This window comes from Hoplias malabaricus, chromosome 16 (assembly GCF_029633855.1).
Source record: "Hoplias malabaricus isolate fHopMal1 chromosome 16, fHopMal1.hap1, whole genome shotgun sequence".
In the NCBI taxonomy this organism is placed as follows: Eukaryota; Metazoa; Chordata; class Actinopteri; order Characiformes; family Erythrinidae; genus Hoplias; species Hoplias malabaricus.
The window spans coordinates 21180957-21207801 of NC_089815.1; the positions used below are offsets into that span (position 1 = coordinate 21180957).

Below are 26845 nucleotides of genomic sequence, written 5' to 3' on the forward strand. Positions count from 1 at the left end.
TTCAAATAATACACTAAATATTAAGAATCAATTTTCCCCCCAAAAGAATCAACTTATTACTACTAGATGTAGTGTTAATTTGGTCCTTCTAGTTCTAAAAGATAGTCTGAATATGGGCCAGGCTCGGTTTTTTTTAAGGAACTGTCTCAGATTTTGGTGTTCAGTGTTGGTGAGAAATCTCAAATAGACATAGGGCGTTTATTTCTCTCACTGTGTGTAAATAATTGTAAAACAAATATTGGAAGTCAAGGTAGTTGCTATTTGAGAAAGTCATTACAGTTCACGTGATTAGCGCCTAGCATTAGTACAAGCTTTTTAATGTGCTATAAAGAAAGAAAGGTTGTTGATTTATATGCACATATTGTACTGAGAAACCTGAAGTGCTAAATACTCAAAACACCCCCCAAAACTAACAAAAAGGAAGAATTAAAAAACACACACACAATGTTGCCCTGTTTGTTTTATTGGAACAGACTCGAAGGTTACAGGAGTATGCTGAGAAAGCAGCCTGGAGGAAGAACAATTGTGGATTCATGGCATAATGACAGGTCTCTTGTAGCGCTGATTCTGCAAAATTTCCTCACCACAATCAGTAACACTTAGAAAATACCTGCACCCAGATACACTGAAAATAAAGATGTATCATTTCCACATGAATCCAGTATATAACATCAGCACCACTGCCTTTCAGACAACTTCCATTTTGTAAGAATTGTAATGATGTTAATACTCATTATTCATGTGTAAATGAGCCTACCATGTTATAACGTCTCTGAGAAGGCTTATTGGAATGTACTATTGTGCCAGGTTTTAGCAGCAGCAGATTGAAAAAGACTGTAGACACTTGAATACTGCAAGCGTGGGAACAGTCAGAGTGCTGAACACATGACCGTTCACCTTTAGCAGACAGGAAATAAAACACAATGTTGTTCGGTGACTGAAGAATCTGAAGGTTTTATATTTTTCTTCATTATTTGAACACAATGACTAGTCTGTGAAACCTTTGTGGATACTCTGAATTTATGATACCTCTAGCATTAACTTATATCATAGGGCCATACATTTGTGAAAACCTTATAAACCTTTGCCTCCCTTTTGCTGTAGTAAACAGTCTTAATTCTTCTATGAAGGCTTGAAAAAATATTGATGAGGATTTGTTTGCATACAGCCACAAGAACATCAGTGAGGTTTGATACTTAGTTGCATGTTTAGTTCAGGATCACAAAACTACTGAACTTTGCCGAGGGGTCCACAATGGGTGTGCAACTTAAAGCAGCTGAATTCACTAGTTGTAAGGAATGCCTACAAACTTTGGGACATGTAGTGTACAATAAAACTATATGTTTTAGTTTATTTCAGCAGTTTAAAGTCAAATATTCCCATTGTTTAATAGAAAGGCTGGACAATGGAGAGAAAAACTAGGCTAGTAATTCTAATTGTATTAGACAAACTAAAATAATGACTGAAGTTTCAACATGTTCGCAGCTAGGATGAGATACATTGTTAGGACTATCTAGCAAACCTCCTGCCAAATGACTTGGGAGTGTGGGACAATTGTTGCAATGACTGCTAAGGTGACTTGTTCAGTGGGTACATTAAGAGCTATACCACTGATGTGTTGCAGTGTTAATCAGGAAACGAACCTGTCGGTGACACAGCATTGAACATTTCCTTGTTCTGGTCACCTCATGTAAAAATACCACAAGTTAAAACCAGATAATACTCACTACCCTCCTGAATTCAGCTCCCTATCACAGTGCACTATATAGTATATATAAGGACTGTGATATTCAAATGCAGGACAAACACTCTAAAACACATACAACTAGTATGACACTGTGGTAGAATGTGATAAAAATATTTACTCCCAATCCCATTTGGTGGTGTGTCCTGTAAAAAAAAAATATGACGTCCATATGGTATGTTAGTTCATTCATTCATTATCTGTAACCGCTTATCCAATTCAGGGTCGCGGTGGGTCCAGGGCCTACCTGGAATCATTGGGCGTAAGGCGGGAATACACCCTGGAGGGGGCGCCAGTCCTTCACAGGGCAACACAGACACACACACACCTACGGACACTTTTGAGTCGACAATCCACCTACTAATGTGTTTTTGGACCATGGGAAGAAACTGGAGCACCCAGAGGAAACCCACGCCGACATGGGGAGAACACACTAACTCCTCACAGACAGTCACCCGGAGTGGAAAACAAACCCACAACCTCCAGGTCCCTGGAGCTGTGTGACTGTGACACTCCCTGCTGTGCCACCGTGGAATTTGGAATATTTCATTTTAATGAAGAGAGATGGTTATATAAATACTTTCATTTTGTTTTCAATGACCACATGACATGTTTTAATGACATATGTTAATGAAAACCACAAGACGAAACAGCCTTCTAGTATTAGTATTCCATTGTAGCCACACAACTGTAAAAGGTTAAACACCTAACTTCAATATTGACTGATTCATTCATACTCTATATCTTCTGTACCTGCATTGTCCTATTCAGGGCCATGGCGGGTCTGGGACCCCACCTGCAATCATTGTGTGTTCACCATTTAGCATTGAATATATAACTTTGGGTAGTTCAGAGCAGATATTTAATTTTTCCACATGCATTACCATCTGAAAAAAATGTTTAACATTTAAATATTCATCCAAATGTTCTGTCAAAAAAAAAAAAAAAAAAGCAAGCACTGCTGTACAAACTGTGAAAATGCACTGTTCCCTTCTACCACACATACCTCTCTATCTCCTTTGGGAAGGATTTATGTGATTGTTGATGATCGGTCCATAATTTGTAGAATTTATAAAATGTTAAGTAGGCAAAATAAAATTTTTGGTCAAGATGGCAAGAGCAAAAGGTGTAAAACACTTTAAAAGTGTGTTTATTACTGAGTTAGAAATACTGCCCAGGGTTTAGTGTGTCAGTGGAACCAGATATCTTCATTTAGATCTATGGGAAGTACGTTAGTAAATATGGCTGAAGACATCGGAAAATAAAAGTTAATTTAATGACCAGGAAGTCTGTTATTTAATATGATGTGTAAGACAAAAAAAAAAAAAAACAGCAGATTCCCATACGATTTAGAACATGATCAGCCAGCAGAAAAAACATTCCTTCAACAACTAAAGAAAAAGGGGTATTATAGTAGGTCTCCATTACACCAAGAGAATAACGCAGGCTTGAATGTTTACCACAATAGCGAGGGCTTTCATTGGTTCCATCTGGATGGCATAATTTGGGTTTAGTAGTTTGACATGATCCATGCAAAATGCATATAAATCTTTATTATGTGATGAAAGATTTGATATTTTGATGAGAGTGGTCTATTCCAGGATGTCAATTCAACATTCCACAGGGCAGGAGGGGTTAGTCACTGTTTTAATGAATATGGAAATAATGTAAATGGTATGCTACAGCCTTCACAGTCACCAGATCTTGAGTTAGGTTGAAGATTCTAATTTTCTTCATCCCTATCATGAGAAGACTTGAAGGGGGGAAATATTCATTAGACACATGTTCCACTTCACCAGAACCACCCTGTATCTGTTGAACTACCCAAAAGTCTAAAGGTTTAAATGTGACGATGTTACTCACTTAAAGTATGCGGGTGTGTGAAGCTTCTTAATGTAGTTCTGTAACATATTACTGAACTACACGATTTACCATATGTAATTATAAGGTGGATTTTGAATGTTACTTCTAGAGGGGAAATGTGAAATATGCCATGCCTGTGTGGGCAATGCCATTATGCTGAATTTCAAAATTGATATAACTGGTATATTTCTTTATAAAACATTACCGAAGCATGACCAAGCATTTGGTCCTGAGGTAAATAAAACAATCATATGTTGTGTAGATAGCATAACACAGGCTTGAGCATTATAATTAAGCTTATGAAACATCATATGTCCACATAATGTCCATATGAAATACTGCATCCTGAGAACAAATTGTATAGCACATTTTGAAGCACAGCAAGAAGCTTGTGCCCATTTCCTGGTTTAAGTCAATAATACCTTGACTCCAAAAGTGACTCCAACACAGATACAATGGAATGTCAGCAACATGAATGCACTCAAGCACTGATTGTTCACATTTTCAAACAGGCAGCTGTAGGTTACACCTCATTTGGATTTGTCCAGAGGAAAAATAGAGGCGTGAGTTGTGAGAAGTGTTAATAACACACCTCTGTCTTAAGAAATGCACAGTGGACTCCCATTCAGTGAGCTCCGGACTGGCCCTGGGCTTAAACCGATGATGACTGAACAGAAGGGCATGCTGGGACTTGGAGTTCGATTCCCAAATGTGTGATCCCATGTGTCCAATGGAAGCTGAAAGTCCATGTTTAAGGCAAGTGAGGGTCCCCAGTCTTGTCTGCACAGAATGGGGCCTAGGTTCATTATTACCTGGGACAAGATAACAACAAACTGACTGTTGGAATCATTCATTTGGCATCTGTAGCAGTTCAATACTACATACTACATATAACAGGCATTTTAAATGTATGCACAATGTAAGTAATGTATGAATAAATATATTAATTCTGATAGGTTAGATGTTTGTTCTCTGCACTTAGCACTCAAATAGGTGTGACCTCTTTCCACTCTTACCCTTCCATGCATGTTGTTTAGGTGAGGGTCACTGCTTCCTGCAGACCACCTGCTGGAGGTGGAGCTCACTCTCAGCTGCTACGATGGGCAGCTTGTTGCTAAGGTGGTAGTTGATCAGGTGACTGATGCTATCAAACAGCATGTCTTTAGTTCGGACCTGACAGTTATGAAGAAATTAAAACCACAAAAGTCGTGTATTACATAGAGAAAGCTGTGACTCAAAGGAAGCCTGGTATGACACTCCTTCTCTAACGTAATCAAGTTGCACTGCTACATTAGGTCACATTTTTTGCAAGTCTCTGTATTGAGCAGTATGTGTGGAACTGCTGTTGGGAAAGTGTTGTTTACTGTTTTAAAACAGAGAGTTAGGCAGGTTGTTAGCTTTTGCTTTAGTAAATTTTCGTTTCTAAAACATCTCTATCTTTCTGAATTCCAAAGCAGTTTGTGTCCATTATTAACTGAAACTTGTGACTAAAATCTTTACACTGAATTTAATAAAAAAGACAAAACCATTTGATTGGGGATGTTGCTGATGTGGTAATAAGTAGGCAAAGTAGTTACAAGCCTACTGAGCAAGAAACGCTAACAAACATTACAGACATTACTGGGTCACAGACGAATCTGTACCAAAATGACTGTAAAAAACTAATTTCCACAACTATCCTGGGCCAGGGTACACAGTGTACCCCCACATTTGTAAATGTCTGTATTGATTTAAAGTATCTTCATAAACTATCTATTGATCTATGCTTGCAGGAAGCTAATCCTCCATGAAACAGCAGCGGCATTACTGCATGATCTCGTGAGTGATGCTATCCTTGACCCATTGTCTGTATCCAGCCAAGCTACCAATTCTTTAGGCCCTGTGTAGACTAAAACTACACATTCACATGGGCATATACTCACACCATTAAATGCAAAGCAACTAGTTTAGAAATGTGACTTATATGACCCTTGAACTTACCACTCCTTCTGGGTCCACAAGCAGCAGGTGCTTGGGCAGGCCGCAGTGCATCCCCGTCAGTACGTACTGTCCTGGGTTAGTTGCACTGTCCCGCACCAAGAAGTCTCCATCTCGGATTAGAAGTTTCTCAGCATCTCTGCGGCTCATACGCCCATGGTACCAGGCCTCTCGTCTGAGCTGCTCCTCTGTGGGAGCCACGGGAGCCCTGCGGCGCGGGGGGCTAGGCCACTGGTCCTCCAACACACACACACCACCTGCAGCCTCATGTAGACGCAGAGCGTCCTCAAATGGCCCTGAGAACAGTACACAATGGTCAGAGTGAGTAGTGGCTACATGTAGGGGCCCAAATATGAATAGCCCAGGTAAAGTTGTTCATTTTGCTTGGTATCCAACAACCTGAAATATACAAAGCACATATGACACAAAATCTCTACAACAATACTGGGGCTTTTTGGCCAGACATACTCATGTCAAAGATGTCTTTCTTGGGGCTCTCAGGTCTGTGTCCTCCCTGTCTCTCTGCTGAGGGGTCCACATTGTCCAGGCTCTGTGTATTCACATATAAGTGCTCCTCATAGTCCCGGCTACCCGGAGGATGACCATCTGCTCTTAAATATCCATCAGATGTCAAACCTGTTAATGATGTACAATAACAATGAAATGGAGTGGGTTACAGGTAATATCTCTTTAATTGGGTGCATATTATTAAGTACAGGTAATATTCCTCCCAAGTTCTAATTATCAAGCTTGTGCTCTCAGAGCCTAGTGCTATCTAAATGAGTCATCCTATTGGCTGCAGGTAGATTTCCTCCTACATTATGATTCTGATCCTATGCTTTGATTGGCTAATATGTTATTTATCTCTCCTCTGCTCTGGTTGACCAGTAGTAACTGTCCCTTTTCAAGAGCATGAAAATTAAATACAGTTTACATTTATGTTGTTTGAAATATACATTCTGTACAACAATATACAGTCTGTCTTACTTTTGCTACTGCTATTCTCGGTGTCCCAGTGTACTTCATAACACAGCTGAGTTGCAGGGAGTGAGGATGCATCTCTCCTTATCACAGCCCCAGCCTGAAAACACACAAGAATAAAATCTGTTCCAAAGTCTGCTTCTAATAGCAAATCATTTGATGCTGGAGCTGAGTGAGTGTAGACCTGCTAGGTAACAAGCCCTGCTAGTTAATGAGCTCCTAACCTAATTTGAAGGCTTATTATCTTTTGCATGCACAGAACTCCTCTTTTGCCCACAATGATAAACATGGCCTCTCCAAATGATTCTAATGCACTCTAATTCCTGCATTAGTTTGAATGAACTCTTATAAATGTCAGATAAACAGACTTCAGGTTATTAGTGAATCGAGCCGTAGCAATAAAGCAGCATTAGGAAGAGTCTGTCATTTTGCATTAGGTTTAGAAAAACAGCAGTCTCTCTGGGTTCACTAGTGGCTCCCAGTTTAATGAAAGATTATAGAAGATTCAAAGAAGATGGAAAATGTAATTTGCTGAGATTTTAAGGAGGCCCTGTGGTCTATGCAATAAATAAAAAGAATACAGGTGATGTGGATATTACACAATAAACTCATCATTTCACATTTCAATAATTGATGATATGATTAAAGGTGGCATGGTGGTGCAGCAGGTCGTGTCGCAGTCACACAGCTCCAGGGACCTGGAGGTTGTGGGTTTGAGTTCCGCTCCGGGTGACTGTGAGGAGTTGGTGTGTTCTCCCCGTGTCCGTGTGGGTTTCCTCCGGGTGCTCCGGTTTCCTCCCATAGTCCAAAAACACACGTTGGTAGGTGGATTGGCAACTCCAAAGTGAGTGTGTGAGTGAATGTGTAAGTGTGTGTTATCCTGTGAAGGACTGGCGCCCCCTCCAGGGTGTATTCCCGCCTTGCGCCCAGTGATTCCAGGTAGGCTCTGGACCCACCGCAACCCTGAACTGGATAAGTGCTTACAGATAATGAATGGGTGCTATGATTCATTTCAGAAGTTTTAAGGTTTTAAGTATATTGAATAGCAAATAGGCAAAAAAATAATAAATTTGCTACACAATACTAACAGTGCACAATTATCCTCAATTATGGAATTTTATGGATTTAATTATTTCAAAGTTGCATACTCTTAGATTGTTTGGTGAAATTACATATATAAAGATTTTTTTAGTGCACAATATTTATTTATTTACTGAAAATATGGAAAAAATAAATCCTAAAAAAAAATATGGCTTACCACATTTGGCGTACCGGCAAACAAAACAGTAAGCATGCATTAAAATATACAGATTGTGTCTTCTGTGTTAACTTATATTCACGTAGTGTGTCATTTAAACAGAGATGAACAAATATTTCACATGACTGTATATACTATATATTGCATATAACACTCCAAATTGTGTGTCAATCAAACCATTTCATCCTGCAAGAGACTAAAATATGAGAACACAAAATATGCATAGTCATCATGCATGAATATAGAGTGTATATTATATTAGCACGTATAATAGCTGTGGTGGACTGTTTATTGTTATTTAAGTAACTGAGGTGACCTGTGTCGTTTTGCTGTTAGGAAGACTGTGGACGTGGCCCAGAAGAGCTCCTGAGGGTCTCAGCCTTGAGTCCACCACTCCCCCCAGTGGAGGCTCTTTTCCTGGGATGCTGTTGTAGTAATCATGTCCTGATGACTCTTCATCATCCCCCCACGCTGACTCCCCCGTCCTGATATTTCTGAAAACAGCATTTAAACATCAGTAAAGTCATCAAATAAGTCCTTTTTATTTTTATACATGTACTGTACAATAATGTGATATACATTTATACTGTAGAACTGGAGTTTAATGGAAATAATAGAAATAAGAAAAAACAGCAATGTTGATTAAAAAAAACCCAACAATTTTATGCCTGTTTAATAGAGCCTATTATTCACTGACAAAAGTGGTTATTGAGCAATGTTGTAAAAAGCATGCTCCAAAATGTCAGGTTTTCTTATTGGCGGTCACTGGGGTGTGGAGCGTATTTAATTGACATAGGAACAAACAGAGCTCTTAAATCCAGATCACAGTGACAGAGACTGTTTGTCTGCTCTCTTAAAAATGTGACACGGATAAGGCTTGCAGTTTCTGAGAGCTAATGGAATGAATTTAGCTTTAAATAACAGCCCCTAGTCTGTCAGGATCAAAACAGGATGGCTATCTGAAACCCGAGTAGCAAGTGTCTAGTTACAGCCATGTGCACAGCAAAACAAAGGCACTGTTCACTGCAACACATCACACATTCCACTGTGTGTTTTAGCTCTGTCTGAAAAGAGAACTTAAAAGATTGTAGCTTTATTTCAGTGTCCAAATATTTTTAGACACTCTTATAAACAGTAAATTAGGTTATTTAAGTTGCATGCATAAGTTCAGTAATGTACAGCTTGTATTATCTTCATTAAAAAAAAAAACAAAATATGGAAAGAAATGCTCTGGAGTAGCTACACTTGAACTAAGGAAAGAGGGCTATAATGGCACTGCCCAGCACTGGGTTGTGGAGCAGTGAAATTGTGTTTTCTGGGTTGTGGGAGCACATTCAGCTTTGGCATGAGTCAGAGTGGTGGTTCATATGGTGGTCCATTAGTCATACAATATGTTATCACAACCTCAGAGAAATGTTAAAACATCTACTCTAAAGTCTTCCTAGAAGAGTAGTGGCTGCTACTACAGCAAGTGTTAGATGAGCATGAGTCCACACAATATACTTTGGTATATGCATACAATCATTTGTCCTGATTTGGAGTACCAGTCTGTATTAGACACGATGACTACCTAGTCTGTATCTTACCTGTCCATAGAGGGAATGGCTTTGGGAGGACTGTGTAGATATTGTTTGAACTGTAGCTCAAAGGCTTGGCCAATGGTACTGATGACATTCTGTGCAAGGCCATCACAGCACTCCAGTATATGGCATGCTGAGGGGGAAAAAAGATTGGTGAAAGTTGGTGAAAAAAAAGAGTTTTACACAGTTTTTCATCTGATCACACATATAATAAATTAATGTATGTGTGGTGTGTATATAGTTTAGCTTAGTACCAGAATTACCAGAACTTTCAGGGTAATACTGCTAACAATTTACTTGTATCTGTTTGCAAACAGATGCCCAAAATTGCATCTCTCAAACTGCATCCAGGTTTGTTCATTTTGGTTCATACTGTGGTCTCAACTACAAACTACTGTTTTTGGAAACAAAGGGATTTTTTGGGTAAAATACAGTAAAATCCAGAAACTGTGATTGGTTAATTCTCTTGAATATTTATTTAACAGAAAATATGAAGAAAAGATTTACAATGTTGTGGCCACTATATAGTATTTTGAGGCCACAAAATAATATATTGAGGCCACAAGATAGTATTTTGAGGCCACAAAATAGTATTTTGAGGCCACGAAATAATATATTGAGGCCACGAAATTGTATATTGAGGCCACAAAATAGTATTTTGAGGCCACAAGATAGTATTTTGAGGCCACGAAATAGTATATTGAGGCCACGAAATTGTATATTGAGGCCACAAAATAGTATTTTGAGGCCACAAAATAATATATTGAGGCCACGAAATTGTATATTGAGGCCACAAAATAGTATTTTGATGCCACGAAATAGTAAATTGAAGCCATGAAATGACTGCGCACCCTGACAAAACTTGTACAAACTTACATTGTCTTCCACCATTTTTGCTATTTGATTCTCCTCCATATATCTCTCCTGGAGAAAGTTCTTTAATTTGCACTGCTTTTTCATGTTGTCCATGAACCTCAAGGCAATGTGCGTTAACGTTAATCAACTGAAATCCGGTGTTAGGCTTAATCTAAAAGGTTAGTTGTGTGGTTGTTCAGCTGCTATGCCAACTTGTGTGCGTTGCAAATGCAGGTCCCTTGGTCCAAGCTTCAAAATATTTTTTTGAAATATTTTTTTGAAATATTTTTATATATTTTGTGGCCTCAATATATTATTTTCTGGCCTCAATATGTTATTTGATGGCCTCAAAATACTATCTTGTGGCCTCAATATATTATTTCATGGCCTCAATATATTATTTTGTTGCCTCAAAATACTATTTTATGGCCTCAATATATTATTTCTTGGCCTCAATATATTATTTCGTGGCCTCAATATATTATTCTGTGGCCTCAAAATACTATATAGTGGCCACGATTTGCTAAATAAACCCACCATGTCACCTTAGGGGCTCCATATGTTTTCACTGATTATTTTTTGCCTAAATATTCAAAGATTTAGAAATTGGCTCCAAAAAGTTGTGACAAAGTTAAAATAAAAGTGAAAAATATATCCAATATTCAATCTGTTTCAAAGAATTTTCAAACTGTTCAAATTTTGGTTTATTTGACCCTATCCCAACTTTTTTGGAGTGTCGCAATGATGAAATCCCAAATGTATTAACATTTTAAAAAATACAATCAAGTTGGTCAGGGAAAATATTTAAACAAAACTTTTCTATGTATTTCTGTCAGTTAATGTTTCGACCAAATTATCAAATGAAAAATTCTTGTTTTTTACTACAGTTGACAAAAAATCCCAATACTTAAACATTATCAAGACATAGATGTAGTTAGAGTTTGTTGTAAAAAGCGTTGCAGGCGTATTAATTAAAAGGTCTGGGTAGCTATACTGAGTGTTTGATGACAACATGAGGATGTTCTACTCTTCTACTCAAATGCTCTTTTCATTGAGGTTATTTTGGGTAATTAGAGTAGCTTATTTTAATCTTCTTTTTAATTCATTGTTTTAATGAGGCTACAATACTTGTTGGTTATGTGTGGTTGTAGGCATAAATATATTCTTGTCCATCATTCACAGCCCTGCACTTTTCTTCATCGGAACTGGAATCTATCATGTAACGCATTTCTTCATTTGCTCAATGCATCACTATTGACCATAGAAAACCTACAGGTTAAGGTTGAGCCACTAGGAAATTAGTAGATCTGTGTGGCTTCACTGTTAGGCCAGTTATTGACTAGAAAAAATTATAAGTATTGCTAGCCACCTATGAAGGATATGATGAATTAGGATATCAACAGTACCTCTTTGATTGACAGGATCTTTGGCTACATATGCCACATAATCAGGCGTATCCTGTAAGATAAAGTAAAAATCAAATGAGTTGTTTACAAAAATACTATGAATCCCAACAAAGTTTAATAGGCAGATATTAAACAAGACAAAACAAATCAATATATTGAGGCCTCACCGTGTCTCCTCCAGAAGCAAAGGATATGGACTGCATAGGATGATGTGCAATCACCTGCGAGAGACACAGAAAAATAAACCGAGAGATACTCTAAACCGATTATATACTGTAATGTCAGACTCTGTACAGATCAATATAATAAACACGCCATGTACTTAATTTATTCAATGTGCACTCCATAAAAGGTTGAGAGTAGGCTTCTCAAATTCTCCAAAATTCTGAAGTAAAAGAATCTCCACTCATTATTTCAGAAGATGTGTTCAGTGCCCAGATTTTGCATCTTTAGTTAGCAGTGACTCTATTGCTGCTGACAAACACTGTAATTCAAGAGAAAACCAAATCTTTTAAATTTGCACATGCCTTTATATTTAGGGCCATGTCAGTAAAAAAGCCAGCAAAGTGGACCAGAACTTTACAATACTGACAATATATTGAATGTTCATATGTAAAAACATGAATCAATTGTAAATTGTATAATTTTTCTTCCTCTAAGATTAACATTCTGTGTCTTCTGCTGGGAAAAGTTCGGATGTGAGGCTCAGACTGGATGATTCTTACCTGTCGTGTGGTGGGAATGAGCAAACTCAGACCCTCCACAGAGATGTTGACAGCAATGCTCATGCCAGCAAAACGCAAGTTACTTTTCCCCATGATGGCCTGGAGAGCCTTGCTGGCAGCCTGCAACAGGTGGAAATATACTTGCTTTATTCATACAATATTTTCTAAATGTTAACATAATGTGGAGATTATTTATATTTTGTGCTCACTTTCTTTTTCCAGGCCACCTTCCCACCAGGAACAGCTTCACACAGTCTGTTGATTGCCTCCCTGAATGCACATACATATACTTCGTCAGGTCATTTCAGCTACCAAGCATTAAAGACACTTTCTTCATTATGCTTTGTTTCTCATGAAAAATAAAGTTGGTCAGTATACTTAGAGCTTAGACAATGCAAACTGTGTCAGAATTTGAGGACAAAAAGTAAGTATAATTATTGGGGAAACCTGTTGCTACTGCCCAATGGGTAGCAGCTTGCTATCACTGCTGCTAGCTACTGCTAATGTCAACTGAGGGAACCTGTATTCATTGCAACTTCTCTGTGGTTAGCTGCCTACTATCACTGCCTGCAGCAATAATTGTCAACTTAGGAAGGCAATTTCACCCCACTCTTTAGCATTGTTCACTAGTTAGCTACCAATGGCTATCTGTGCTTTTATGTAATTTATATAGCTCTCTTGAAAAGCACTATACAAATGCAATGCATTATTATAATTATTGTTTATATTAATAAACCAATATTTTGATATTTATATAATTTTTTTATACAGCAAGTCAATATTTTGAGATGATAATCATTTAATTGATATATTATGCCCCTATTCTTAAGCAACTAATTCAAAATTGCTAAACAGGGGAAATGGGCCCTACTGGTCATGTGAACAGCCTCATTGAGTTAACTCAGATTTAATGACAGCTGAAGGTCACCAGGAGGTCCATGGGTTCTGGAGCACAGCCCTGAATATGTGAGATGTGCAAGAAAGCATATCCCCCATGGTAACATTTCAGTTTTATTTGTTTGACCTTTCAGCAAAAGTCGAGAGACATCTACAATGGTGTGACACTCTGAAAAACAATGAGAAGAAATGTGACTATCTGCCTTACCCTCATTGTTTAAATATGCTGGTAGATTTTTAACAGATGTTTATGATTTTGTTAATAGATGCTGGAGTGTGTCTGTCAGTGGCATCTTTGGAGCTCAGCCTCAGGGATACTGAGCTGATGGCTTGGTGGCTGACTAAATGCCTGGGTGAAGGACCCAATGCATATCAGATAACTCATTAAAATTTAAAATATTGCGACTGTCCCCACAAAAGGACTTTTGATGGATTATTTTCAATAAACCAGCTTCTGTTACTTAACTGCCAAATAAAATCAAATGGATGTACAGATGCAAATATTTTCATGTTCACTGAGCACATATGTGCCCGCTGTGTATGAATAATTGTAGAGACCCTCATAATGACTGATTTCAGAAACATTTCCTCATTGTGGACAAAGAGCAAACCACTACCGCACATGAGCTCACCATGCTCAGTGCCAAATGTTGGCTAGAGAGGTGTAAAGGACCCTGGCAACAGGCATTGAAACTGTGTTCTCTGGGGTGATGGTTCACCATCACAAAGATTATTGTTTGGGTTAGGGTTAAGATTCTCAAAAAACGTAAAGGCTGCTACTGCAGCAAATTTGGAAAGCTACATATGTAGGCCCTTAATTTCAGAACAGTTGCTGGATAAGGAGGTATATGCAAAGTTGTGACTATACAATGTATGTGTGCATTTAGAGTAAGTATGCCTACGTGCATCAAAACTGTATGTATGTATTTGGCATATTGGTGTGTTTGTGTCTAGATGTCTGTGTGCCCCGTATATTTGCCTTCACTGTGTTCCTCCATATTTACCACATCATCAGTCTTGCACAAATTGCATGCTGGCTTCATGACGATGACTAATGTAAGAGCTCACCCATCTCTTCTCTCTCTCTATCTCTTTCTCAAAGTTTCTCTCTCTATCTCATCCTCTTTTTCACTCTCTCTTCCTTTCTGCATAAGAAACAGTTTATATTTGGCAGCTTAGCAAAACACAGCATGCAATTTATGTCAACAATACCAGCAATTCCTATCACAGCCAGCCCACACTAGAAAGTAGTGTTATCTTAGATTAAATCACTCCCATATGACATCTCGTCTCTAAATACACCACTTTCTACCACTCCCATAGTATATCCTTCCTGTTTCAATACAGTTAAATGTCCTCATCAACTTGATCTTAACATTTTCTTTCAGTGGAAATCTTAAAAGCTGTTCCAATTCTTTAGCAAGTAAATGAAGTTTTTTAGCACCTTCGCAGATCAAAGATGAATTTCAGCATTTGACCATGTCCAAAAATAATTAAAGCAGTGAATGATGCAAACAAAATCAAACAACATTTAAGCAAAATGGCATGTTCCAGGGGTTTTCAGTGTAGCACCATATATGGGGCATTTTATCTTTAACAACATCCAGGAAATTGAGGGGAAATGAAATAGACAAAATGGACACTATACAAGAGCATATATGCTCAGCTGAACACTTAGGTACATACACAGAATGGATATAAACATATTGCCAACTACTAAATGACATACACCCTCTGTATTCCACGGTGCACTCTTTCCCTACACACACCAACCTATACCTCTCTAGCACTCCCATGGTACATCTCTTCCGTATACATCTCATCCTCCTTCAACCAAACACATCACTCCATCCCAACCTCTCTCTTCATTGTTTCAACACTCTCCCAGTCTCGAGCCACTGCAGCTCTCCAGTCATTAACAATCATCATCAATAATACATCTCTATCTGCATCTGCATGCTTCTGGCAGCACTTAAAGTCAGTGTGGGCTGTGGGGATTGGATTACTGCAGATCAATAGCCAGGGGCAGAGAGACGGACTGCACCATTCCCACTGGGAATCTGCAGCTCTGCCTTTATAGGAACAAACACATGACATGAGCATGCATGCATACATTAAACACGCCAGTATAAAACACATTGCAAATGGAAAGCGGGGGCCTGCATGTAGTAATCATGATACTATTGTGATTGTTATCATGATGCTATGGCCTTTAAATACTAACCTAGTAGGAGGCTGGAATATGCAACTAGACGAATTTCATCTTGTGTGTGTGTGTGTGTGTGTGTGTGTGTGTGTGTGTGTGTGTGTGTTTTCTGAAAAACCTGACATCTTGCAGATAAGTGGGTGGTGCTCTACACATAATTCAGCAAACATAATTACGTCATCAGATGCTAATATTTGTATGAAAACATTTTATACAATAGTTAGTTCCAGTGGTAAAATATGTTTGGCTGAGAAGTACTCTAATCAACTTTATAAGATAATAATACATTAATGTAACATAATTTAGTATTCCCCCTTTACATTTCTGGGAAGGGATTTTTTTTTTTTTTGCATTAAGCCACAAAGGCATTAGTATTGTCCATTACTGATGCTAGATAATTAGCTTTGGATCACATAACCAGGGGCTTTTTGGTTTATAAACCAAACTGAATATTTGAGAGAACTTTTATCCACGTCATGCAGCTCTAACCTATAATATTGAAATGAATTAATATCTTGAATGATCACTTTCTATTTCTAGACCGGATAATCAGCTCAAATAGACCCAAATCCTATGTTGTGAAGAGAAGAGTTTGGTAAATATTCTTTGAATACAACAGAGAGCCCCTTCACATCGCCATTAACTGAACTCACCAGATTGTAATTTCCCACTCCAATTATCTCCTATTTGTAGATATTGACATACATCCATGTAAAAGATTTTAATATTGGAACAATTTCCTCATAAAAAAAGTCTAATCTAATGTAAAAAACTTTACAAAAGCACTGCAGTAAACTTTTATTGGACAAAATTGCCAACTGCAATAATGGGCATGTGAAATGTGGTCAACAGATATGCTAAAAAATAGCAGTTACACTAAAATAAAATGTGTGGTGGGTGGTTATTTAAATGTTTACTGAATAATATACTTCAAACCAGCGAATTAGCAACTAACCCAATGGACCTACCTTGTTACCTGTGTCCTTGTAGTGAAATCCAATGACCGCATTGATCTGACCACCTCAATGCAGCCCATATACTGCAGAAATATAAAATAATAATAATAATTAATAAATAAATATATGAACTGGGCTATAATTTGTGTATTTTTATGGATGTCAATACTACTAAAAAATAATTAAATTCAAATTTGTTATTGACATTAAATGCTGTTCCTTCACTCCCCCTGCACCCAGTTTACCTGTCTGTTAACGGGATTGGACAGGCAAAACTTCAATGCCAAGCTTGCTTCCCTAAGCTTTAAACCATGGCAGATATTACACCGTTAATTACATACAGTACAGTGCAAAATTACCACCATCTTTTTATGTAATTTCCAATAAGTTCGGAATGAAGTAATATAAAAATAAAAAAGTTAATACTTTTGTTATTACTCATGAGAAGAGCAGCTATAATTACTACTAAAATATACATACACTTCAATAATGAAACATAATGCCAAATACTTTTAAATAATCCCTAAACAGCTCCTTTAAAGAGCTCTACAAACAAACTGCTGAAAGCTTGTGAGCTAGTTTCTCAAGAATGAAGAGAGGAAATGCCACACACCAGAATTAACTGCTAAACAAAGAAAAAAAATAGAAAGCCATAATTAGAAAATTACACAATGCACACTTCTCTCCAATGTGCTCTCTCTCACTCTCCCTCTCGGTCAGTCCTCTAGCTGTAGCCAGGAAGGGTACGTTAATGTGTTTGGGGTACTGGCTTTGAAAAAAAAAATTTTAGTAGGTAATTTTCAAAAACTTTGCTCAAACTTTGCTGGTTTGTACAACATTTCCTAGATTGGCTTTAATTATGTTTATTTTGTCTTTATTTCAGCTACAAAGTTCAATCTTAGAAGTTGTTTGGATTTTGTGTTTTTTACCATTTAAATAATTATTTTCTTAGAATATTAGCAGCTACTAATGATTTTTATTTGGTGGATTTGTGGCATTTGATTTCAGAGCCTTAAAGCTGGAAAGAAAATTAATCGAGGGTGACATTTTACTTTAAATTTGGAAATGACAACTTCTCTTTGTTCCTGCTTATGTTTTTGTATGATTCAGTGAGGTACAGTGACCCCTAAGGGTTAATCCACGGATTGAGTCATTAAAACAAACAACTGTAGCCACTGTCTCATCCACTTCATCCAACACACACCCACTAACTAAAAACACACAGATACTGATTAGCTGTGTATGGCTTGGACACTGGCAGGAGTATACACGCAGAATGCCACATAGGCCTGCCGCTTAATCAACAGCATGTAATTATGTAAGGGTGCAAAATATATCTTATGTAGCACAGCCGCTCATCCCCACCCACCAAGTGACAGAGTAATGGGTGGATTGGAGATTGTAATTACAGCAGGCCTAAAGGATACATGGATAGACAAAGCTAAAAGCTCTACAGTCATTGGGGAGGGGGGGTTGGGGGGTCATTGTAGGCCTTCTGGGACAAAGAGAAGTGCTCAGACAGAAGGCCATTTTAACCTGGGATTATTGAAGGAGTCTGTATTGCCTTCCTTTATTAGCTGAAGGATAATTTAATGTCTTCAAATCCTAGGTTTATATACATAATCGAATAGCAGGGGTGAAACCACTGGTGGTTCACAACCCTTGTTGTAGAAAAGCATAAACATTCTTTCTGGCATTCTGGTGACCCAGAAGTAATCATCTAACAACTTATGCAAAAAGATGAAAGCCCTCAAGTCCTCACATCTGGTCTAAAGTCTGAAATATATTTCTGAAAATTAAATATACTATGACTCCAGGAAAAGAGGAAACATTAGGCATTTACAGTATTAATGTCAGAAAAAAAAACATTTAAATGTTGGATGAACAGATATATACAAACTATTGACATTAAAATGTGTCAGTTTAAACCACAAGTTGTGCCTGTTAGTCAAGAAGGTTTGAATGACTCAAAACCGTACTTACAGTAATTATGAAACTATCTTGTGCTGTTTGAAGATGCCCCTCAACAAAACCTCACTAATTCCTAAAACCATGCTTATATGGCATTCTGAATGTACCCCACTTACAAAGCCATGGTATTTCACACAAAATGTTTTCATACAATGATCTCTCCAGCCAGATTTTATATTAAACTTCTTTCTACAAGGAATCTCTCGTCTTCTCCACAGCTCGAATGAAAATGGCAGAGCAAATACAATTAAGCAGCATGGCTTCCTCGACAACAAACTGAGGCTCCTTTCCAAATGTCCTGAGTGCATTTTAATGGGATTAGGAAACAGCGGGAAGTGTTTAATTTGGTAGATGAGCCTGTGTCTGCCTGAAAGTCCTCTTTGTCACAAAAATTATTCCTGCTTGATAAATTGTTTCCTCAGCACTGCTTTTTCTCAATTTAGTTTGTCGTTCCAGAAAGCACGTGTTTCCAAGAAATAGGGGAGGAACAGAAACCAGTTCCTTGTGCTTAAAAAGAAGCTACAATGCTGAGGGGATTGAAAAAAACTGAGGGGACATTTGCATCAATACACGTTATTCTAGGCCAGTTTCATCCAAGGTAACTTTGTACATTTTACCAAAACAACACTGAGAGAAAGGTGTGAAACTTTAGCAGAATTAGCTGTCTTTCCAGCTGTGTGACAAAGAGGTAAGATGTTCAATGCTTAATCTCAGTTTGGAAGACATTATTAAGGATCCACCTCTTCTAGTGTACTTTATTTTTGTAACTGCATTAATGAAAGCACCCTTAAATAACATTGGAAACGGATCTGTTAACAACACTTAATTCGAATGACCTCAGGCATGGAAACCCACCTTGGTGTTGTGGTTAGTTGGTTTTGGCACATACAGGTTTCTCAGTTGTTCTACTGTTTAGAAACGCAGCAGGCTCCCCTCATTTGCTGTTCTATAGCTTATTGCATTTCAATTTTACAGATAGCCCCAATAAAGCACCCTAGTAACTCTGGAGCACATGTGATACAAATGACTATGATTAAATGTAATTGAATAGAGGAATGAATGTGCCTGTGTAATGCAATTAGGAAGCATGCTCAGTCTCCCTCTCTTTCTCACTGAGGTCAAATACACAGAAAGAAAAATGAGTAAGGGAAGATTGAGGGAAGATCATTGACACAGACGTCAAGCAGTCTGCCACCTACAGTAACCTTTTCTAAACCATAAGGAAGCACAAAGATTACGACAAATGTCGGCAGCACTTAGAATTAGTGCCATGTGTACTGAGACACTGCCAGACTGTTAATTGTTAATTAAAACATCATCTCTCTGTTTACAGAGATAAACAAAACATTTTCATTTTTCTAGTTTTGATTTGTGACGTTTATATCCTAAAAGATTTGGTTTATCCACGCCCAATAGCTGTGCTGACGCAGTATCTATGCCTCAGAGAGCAATATAGCTAAATTAAATTATAGATTCAGCCTCTTCCAACAATACAACCTTAGACAGAGCCAACACACTGGCAAGATCGTTGTTCTTATTTCACAGCAACGTTCACTTCCAGCCAAGCATAGAACTGTATTTCTTACTTTATGTCTGCTATTTTTAAAAGTCAGCACAATGATAAATGAGCAGGTGAGAAACCAAACAATGAGACATGAACCCTCACGATGTTTTCCCTCATTTTTACATATTTTATTCATTATTCTTATCAAAGCATGATAAAAGCTTGATAAAACATATCCAAGCAGGGCGTGATTTTGGGGTTAATGTGACTATTTAATATTATTATTATATTATTATAATTACATAACTTTTAATCTTGATTTGCGATCCTACATAATGTGTAGGATGACACATACACATACTTGTTGTGTCCGGGTTCAAATTTGTAATAGTATTATGAATCCTTGATACATAAATGGATGAAAATCTGAGTTTGACGCACATGGACTGGGGTTAAGGGGGAAATGTAAGCCTGTAGGTTTACAAAGAATCTAATCTGTTGATCTGACTTTTTTGACTGTATTGATGAGTCGTCCCAAACCATTTCTATTTTCACAGCATCAGAAACCAGAACTGTTTGTATAATGAAAACAAAACTCTTGTGGAACTGCAACGTGTTTAAATAAGATGCAGTGACTGTATTACAAAGTATCCATGCCCACCTAATTGCATGCGTTCAGTGTTGTGCTACGCTTATTATTTACCATCAGACCATGTGTAGGAGCCAGTTTCGAGGAAGGTGACTCACCCTCACGATGTAGGATGCCCCTGTGCTGCTGATCTTCTTATCTGGGTGCAGCCAGCCTTGGGAAGGCTTGTGGATGAAGCTGCCCTTGTGGCTGAGGTCCTCTCCACCCAGCCACACACCTTCCACCCTTGTCCTACGGTTCATCCCTGGGCGGAAGCTTCCAGAGCTCCCAGGACTACCCTCCACTGCCCCCGTGCCTCCAGAGACTCTGGGACTGGCTGATCCTACGGAACCTCCTGGACCTCTTTGCCTGGCCTGCAATGAACAGGAACCCACACACACAGGGTCACAGGAGTTGAGCACTGCAGCCAAACTTGCTACCGGGCCACTGGCAGCTGTGGCCGTTCCAGAAGCAGCTTGGACGGCCTTGCCAGAGTCCTTGCTAGAGCCGGAGCCCGAGCTGGAGCTCGATGGACTTCGACTTAACAGAGAATTAGAGAATTTCCATTGGGGTATCTTTGGGATCAGCATGCAGAAGGTGGTGGCACCATCCCGTTCGTTTTCTGGCTCTGGAGAATCATCATCAGCCAGTTCCTGGCCCTGTGAAGGTGGAGGTAGGGTGGCCGGCTCCAAGGGGGGCAGTGGCAAGCCCGGTGAAGAGGAAGGAGCCACTGGGGTGCCCACCACCACCTTCCCGCTCATGGCCAAACTCTGCATCAGGTCGTCGGAGGAGGTCACGGAGTCGTTGCGGAAGCGGCCATACTTGGGCTTAAGTAGCATGCCCGGAGAGGCGGCCCGGAACAAGGGAGGGTCGCTAGCCACAGGACAAGGAGGGGGAAGGAGGGGGAAAAGGGGAAAAAAAGAAAGAGAAAGAAAACACAGCAGAATAGAGAGGGTAATGTGCAAGGATCTTCCAGCTGGAGAAGCCTGGTGCAGTGCCTTGTTCACCTCTGGCCACAGGACAAGGGGGAAAGGGGAGGGGGGGAAGGGGGAGATAAAGAAAAAAAACAACGCAATGGGAGAGAAAGGGAAATCCTCAAGAATCCTCTGGGAAGAAAAGCCTCTTCCATGGAGCTGGTGCAGTGCTGTGTTCACCCCTCTAGTACGCAACACACACTCTCCCTCTCTCCCGTTCTCCTTCTCTCTGCTCTCTGACTGCTGGCCCTCTCCCTTAGAGTGTCTCGATTAACCCCCCGCCCACCCCATCTCTTTCTCTCTCGGTGATGTCATGATGTTATTGCTCGTCTATCAGCCCTGCCCAGCTGCTCTCAGACACCATTAGCTAACGCACATCTGCTCGAGCACCTCCTCCCGGCATCACATCACACATTTACACGGAGTATGCAGCAACAACAGACCCAACAATATGGACAAAACATATATTGTCATTGACCAAAGAAAAACGTGTATCTCCAAAACAGTAACTTTATAGAAGAAGAAAACCTTCTTAACTTTCAATGGACAATTTTATTCCAGGTAAATTAGGTGCATTTCTATTGGCCCATTCATCGTGAAATTTTAACGCTATGTGAAGGACATGTGCTGTGTTCAAATGATGTAGTAAACCATTTAGTGAAAAGTGACAAAAATGGACATACTTGTTTGGCATGAATATATTTCCTCATATATATTAATATATACAGATGCATCTCAATAAATTAGAATGTCATCAAAAAGTTCATTTATTTCAGTAATTCAATTCAAAACTGGAACTTATATTATATAGATACTTTACAAACAGAGTGATCTATTTCAAGTGTTTATTTCTGTTAATGTTGATGATTTTGGCTTATAGCCAATGAAAACCCAAATGTTATTATCTCAGAAAACACAAAACACCTGCAAGGATTTCCCCTAGTCTGGTTCAGTAGGCTACACCATCATGTGGAAGACTTCTGACTTTACAGATGTCCAGAAGGCAGTCATTGACACCCTCCTGCTGTATCCAAACATTTTAATGGAAAGTTGAGTGGAAAGGAAAATGTGGTAGAAAAAGGTGCTTAAGCAACAGGGAAAACTACAGCATTGAAAACATTGTCAAGAAAAGGTCATTCAAAAAATGTGGGGGAGATTCACAAGGAGTGGACTGCTGTTAGAGTCAGTGCTTCAAGAGCCACCACACACAGACATATCCAGGACATGGGCTACAACTGTCACATTCCTTGTGTCAGACCTCTCATGACACATTCCTTGTGTCAGACCTCTCATGACACAGAGACAAGGCCCGAAGTGTCTCACCTGGGCCGAGGAGAAAAAGGACTGGACTGTTGCTCAGTAGTCCAACGTCTTTTTTTCAAGTGAAACTAAATGTTGCATTTAATTTGGAAATCAAGGTCCCAGAGTCTGGAGGAAGAGTGGAGAGGCACACAATCCAAGCTGCTTGAGTCTAGTGTAAAGTTTCCACAATCAGTGATGGTTTGGGCAGCCATGTCATCTGCTGACATTGCACCACTGTGTTGTATCCAGTCCAAAGTCAGCACAGCCGTCTACCACTTCATGCTCCCCTCTGCTGACAAGCTTTATGGAGATGCAGATTTCATTTCCCAGCTGAACTTGGCACCTGTCCACACTGACAAAAGTACCAATACCTGGTTTTTAATAACCACAGTATCACTGTGCTTGATTGGCCAGCAAACTCGCCTGAACTAAACCCCATAGAGAATCTATGGAGTATTGTCAAGAGGAAGATGAGAGACACCAGACCCAACAATGCAGACAAGCTGAAGGCCGCTATCAAAGCAACCTGGGCTTCTATAACACCTCAGCTGTGCCACAGGCTGATCGCCTCCATGCCACACCGCACTGATGCAGTAATTTATGCAAAAGGAGCCCTGACCAAGCATTGACTTACTGAAATAAGTTCACTTTTTGATGACATTCTAATTTATTGAGATGCACCTATATGGTAAAGCATTACAAAAAGTGTGTCCTTCAATTATAATACTTATACATACAGATGAATTCTGTATGCAAGATTTCACTTGAAATTTATGCTTATTATGAGATTATCGTTAGTTTTATTGCAAGTGTCATTTTGTGCATGTAACATGATAAATCTAAGATGACTTTCAATGTAACAATGAGCCTTTTCATGTAACAATTTCAACATATCACACAGTAAACATCATAAAATCAGGGAAAGGGTATGTTACTTGATTAGAAAGAAGTAAAAGTAAGTATTTGGTGAAAGTAAAAAGTACCTTATATTGTGTCAGCCTGCTTTTTCAATCCTCCTCTATACATTGCTGAAGACCTCTTTAAGTTGTTAAAGGCTCTGTCATTTTACCTGATCTGTGTTTTGGAAATAAGTACTTTTCTGGACTCTGACGCATGAACGAATCTTGCACAAGAGACACTGTTAGTTTTAAAGAAGTGTCTCTTCCTCTGTGTGTAATGTCACTGTGCCCTCAAGCACGAATCAGCATGCTCTACTCCACTCTGCGAAACTAGGAGAACAAACAGGAAACACAGTTTTGCTACATATTCCACCAGTAATTTCAGTGTGATGTAGGCCTCTGCTGTGCGGTAAAACACAAATATCAACCACCCTTCATTAATTACACTTATTTTTCCACACAAAGGTTTCCACTGAAACCCTGGTAAACACGCTCTCAGAACATCACTTTGATTAACCTTTCTATTGGTTTGTCTTCAATAGTAGCTTCTTTTATACGAGAGCACTGAAGCCATTGAAGTGATTTCTAATTAGTGAGAATAGCTTTAGTGTGTGTTCCATCATTATCTTTTGAGTAAAGTCAAATCAAGTGAAATAGCACCACAACAAGGAAAATGAGCACTTGTTTTATCTACCTCTACTCTCTCACTATCTTTCAGCAACATCATAACTCTCCTGGGAGCCTATTTTCTGACTGATTGAGTGTTGAGCATGCTCACTTTAACAGTTGTATATGAAAACTGTCAAATCACTGCTGTTTGAACAATATCCATTTGATCACCTCCACGTTTAGTTACACAATTACAGACTGCAGTCCATCTGATCAGGTATCCACCACACCGCTGGTATGATTTGGGTAGTTGATCATTCTTGGAGTTGCTTTGACACAAATGTCATTTAAAACTGTTCTGGTACGTGTGGATCAGATTCAACAATCTTGTTGGTGTTTTTAAATCCCTCAATCTCACTTCTGGACTAAGTATAGTCCACCAACAAAACATATCCAGCATACAGCATCCTGCGGGCAGCATCCTGTGTCCAAATCAGATGAGCTACTCTGACTATACAAGTACAAGTTGGATCAACATGGTAGAAGTGCTTCTGTATATTGTTGATAAAATGTTTGCAGAAACAAAGATCATTTTTTGTTAGTCAGGAAGCTGCTGTATTTTGTCTGTGTTTGTTTTGATAAAGCAGTAAAATATCTAATTTCCCTTTCTGTATTTTAGATATGTATATCAGACATGCTTGTGCTCAGTAAAAACATTCTAAAGGGAACGTCAAATCATTATACACATGTTCTTCACCAGCAGTCCAGAAAATATTTTTTGACTTTCTTTTTAAGAGTGTTTTACTGAGCAACAGCATGACTGATATACATATCTAAAATGAATTATTTCTTTATTCAATTTTAAATTTCTTCACAAACACTGCTCCTAAAGACCAATAAGGAGACCAATATATACAGAAACCCAATATGCCCCTTGAATATTTGTTGTCCACTTTCTTTCCTAAAAACTGCAATCCTATATTTGATAGCAAAATATTCATTTTCAAAACTGTTATATTATCAGCAACATTCATTCATTCATTATCTGTAACCCTTATCCAGTTCAGGGTCGTGGTGGGTCCAGAGCCTACCTGGAATCATTGGGCGCAAGGCGGGAATACACCCTGGAGGGGGCGCCAGTCCTTCACAGGGCAACACAGACACACACACATTCAATCACACCTACGGTCACTTTTGAGTCACCAATCCACCTACCAACATGTGTTTTTGGACTGCGGGAGGAAACCGGAAACACGCGCGGACACTGGGAGAACACACCAACTCACAGACAGTCAGCCGGAGCGGGAATCGAACCCACAACCTCCAGGTCCCTGGAGCTGTGTGACTATACAAATTATATATATATATATATATATATATGGTTAATTATTGCATCAATCAGTGCAAAGTACCAGAGGCAGATGATAGTATATTTGATTGTATTTATTTTGAGCAACGTAGCACAGTTTTGGACTGTGGGAGGAGACTGGAGCACCCGGAGGAAACCCACGCGGACACGGGGAGAACACACCACACTCCTCACAGACAGTCACCCGGAGCGGGAATCAAACCCATAACCTCCAGGTCCCTGGAGATGTGTGATTGTGACACTACCTGCTGCGCCACCGTGCCGCCCTATCAGCAACATAAATAGTTTTAAAGCAATGTGTTCTAAATGTAATAACATTACATTTTTACCTTATTGAATGTATATTAATATATAAATATTTGTTTAGTGTTTGTTAACTATCTCTAAAGAGAATTAGGTCTAATTCAGATTATAATGCGATTATAAACATGGTTTGGTGTAGAGCATAAATTGACTTTTTTTAAAAGGCATAGCTAAAACAAGTTGAAACTGATTAATAGATGGTACGATATCACTCAGAACCCGTCTTGGGAGCAACTGCATTTTAAATTCATAACAACATCTTAATTACCAGGTTTTTAACCGGACGGAAGTGTTGCCTTCCAAAACTGACGTTTGTGATTTAGAGCACTGCATCCATTACTGTTTATATAGCTCAATGTTTTTCAAACCTTAGGCTACCTACACCCCCTACCCACCCCGTCCCCCGATGGTCCACAAGTTTGGTTTACTATGTGTTGTGAATTTAGGTGAAGAATATATGTGTACCATCTGGTGGGGAGGCTGGTGGACTTGTTTTGCGACCCCAAAAATATGCTTCAAAAACTGTCCCTCACAATGCATCGCTAGAAAAACATAATCTGCTTCTTGTGAACTCCAAATAATGGGATATCGAACCAAACTAGTTGTTCCTTAAGGAAGAGATTAGAATGATCAGCATGTACAGAAATATATCTTATTAAGCATTTCATCATGATCTACATGAGAGAAAAACAGCATTAGAGTAAAGACACTTGCTGAACTTACCTAAGTAAAAGTCATTTGAAGATCAGATTCAAAAATCTGCCAGATGCACAGCTTGAAAAAAAAACATGAAATGCTGAAGTGATATTCTTGGTGGAGGTCTGATGAGTTAGTTCAC

General features: G+C 38.9%; 1 protein-coding gene across 3 annotated transcripts; it reads right to left on the reverse strand.

Moving 5' to 3' along the window:
* Positions 1-456: 456 nt before the first annotated feature.
* Positions 457-26845, reverse strand: shc2 (SHC (Src homology 2 domain containing) transforming protein 2). Of its 3 annotated transcripts, none has more exons than XM_066647323.1 (14): positions 26731-26845; positions 20671-20925; positions 16461-16531; positions 12599-12659; positions 12390-12509; positions 11832-11885; positions 11665-11716; positions 9410-9536; positions 8140-8317; positions 6572-6665; positions 6053-6220; positions 5588-5880; positions 4624-4780; positions 457-4419 (listed from the first exon to the last, which is right to left on the reverse strand). In XM_066647323.1, exons 2-13 carry the CDS (start codon positions 20812-20814, stop codon positions 4652-4654), a joined length of 1491 nt encoding a protein of 496 aa, XP_066503420.1. In that variant the 5' UTR covers positions 20815-20925; positions 26731-26845; the 3' UTR covers positions 457-4419; positions 4624-4651. The 3 variants fall into 3 exon arrangements, with proteins under 3 accessions (XP_066503420.1, XP_066503421.1, XP_066503419.1); XM_066647324.1 differs by lacking the exon at positions 26731-26845 and adding an exon at positions 23811-23920; XM_066647322.1 differs by lacking the exon at positions 26731-26845 and having other exon boundaries at positions 20671-21390.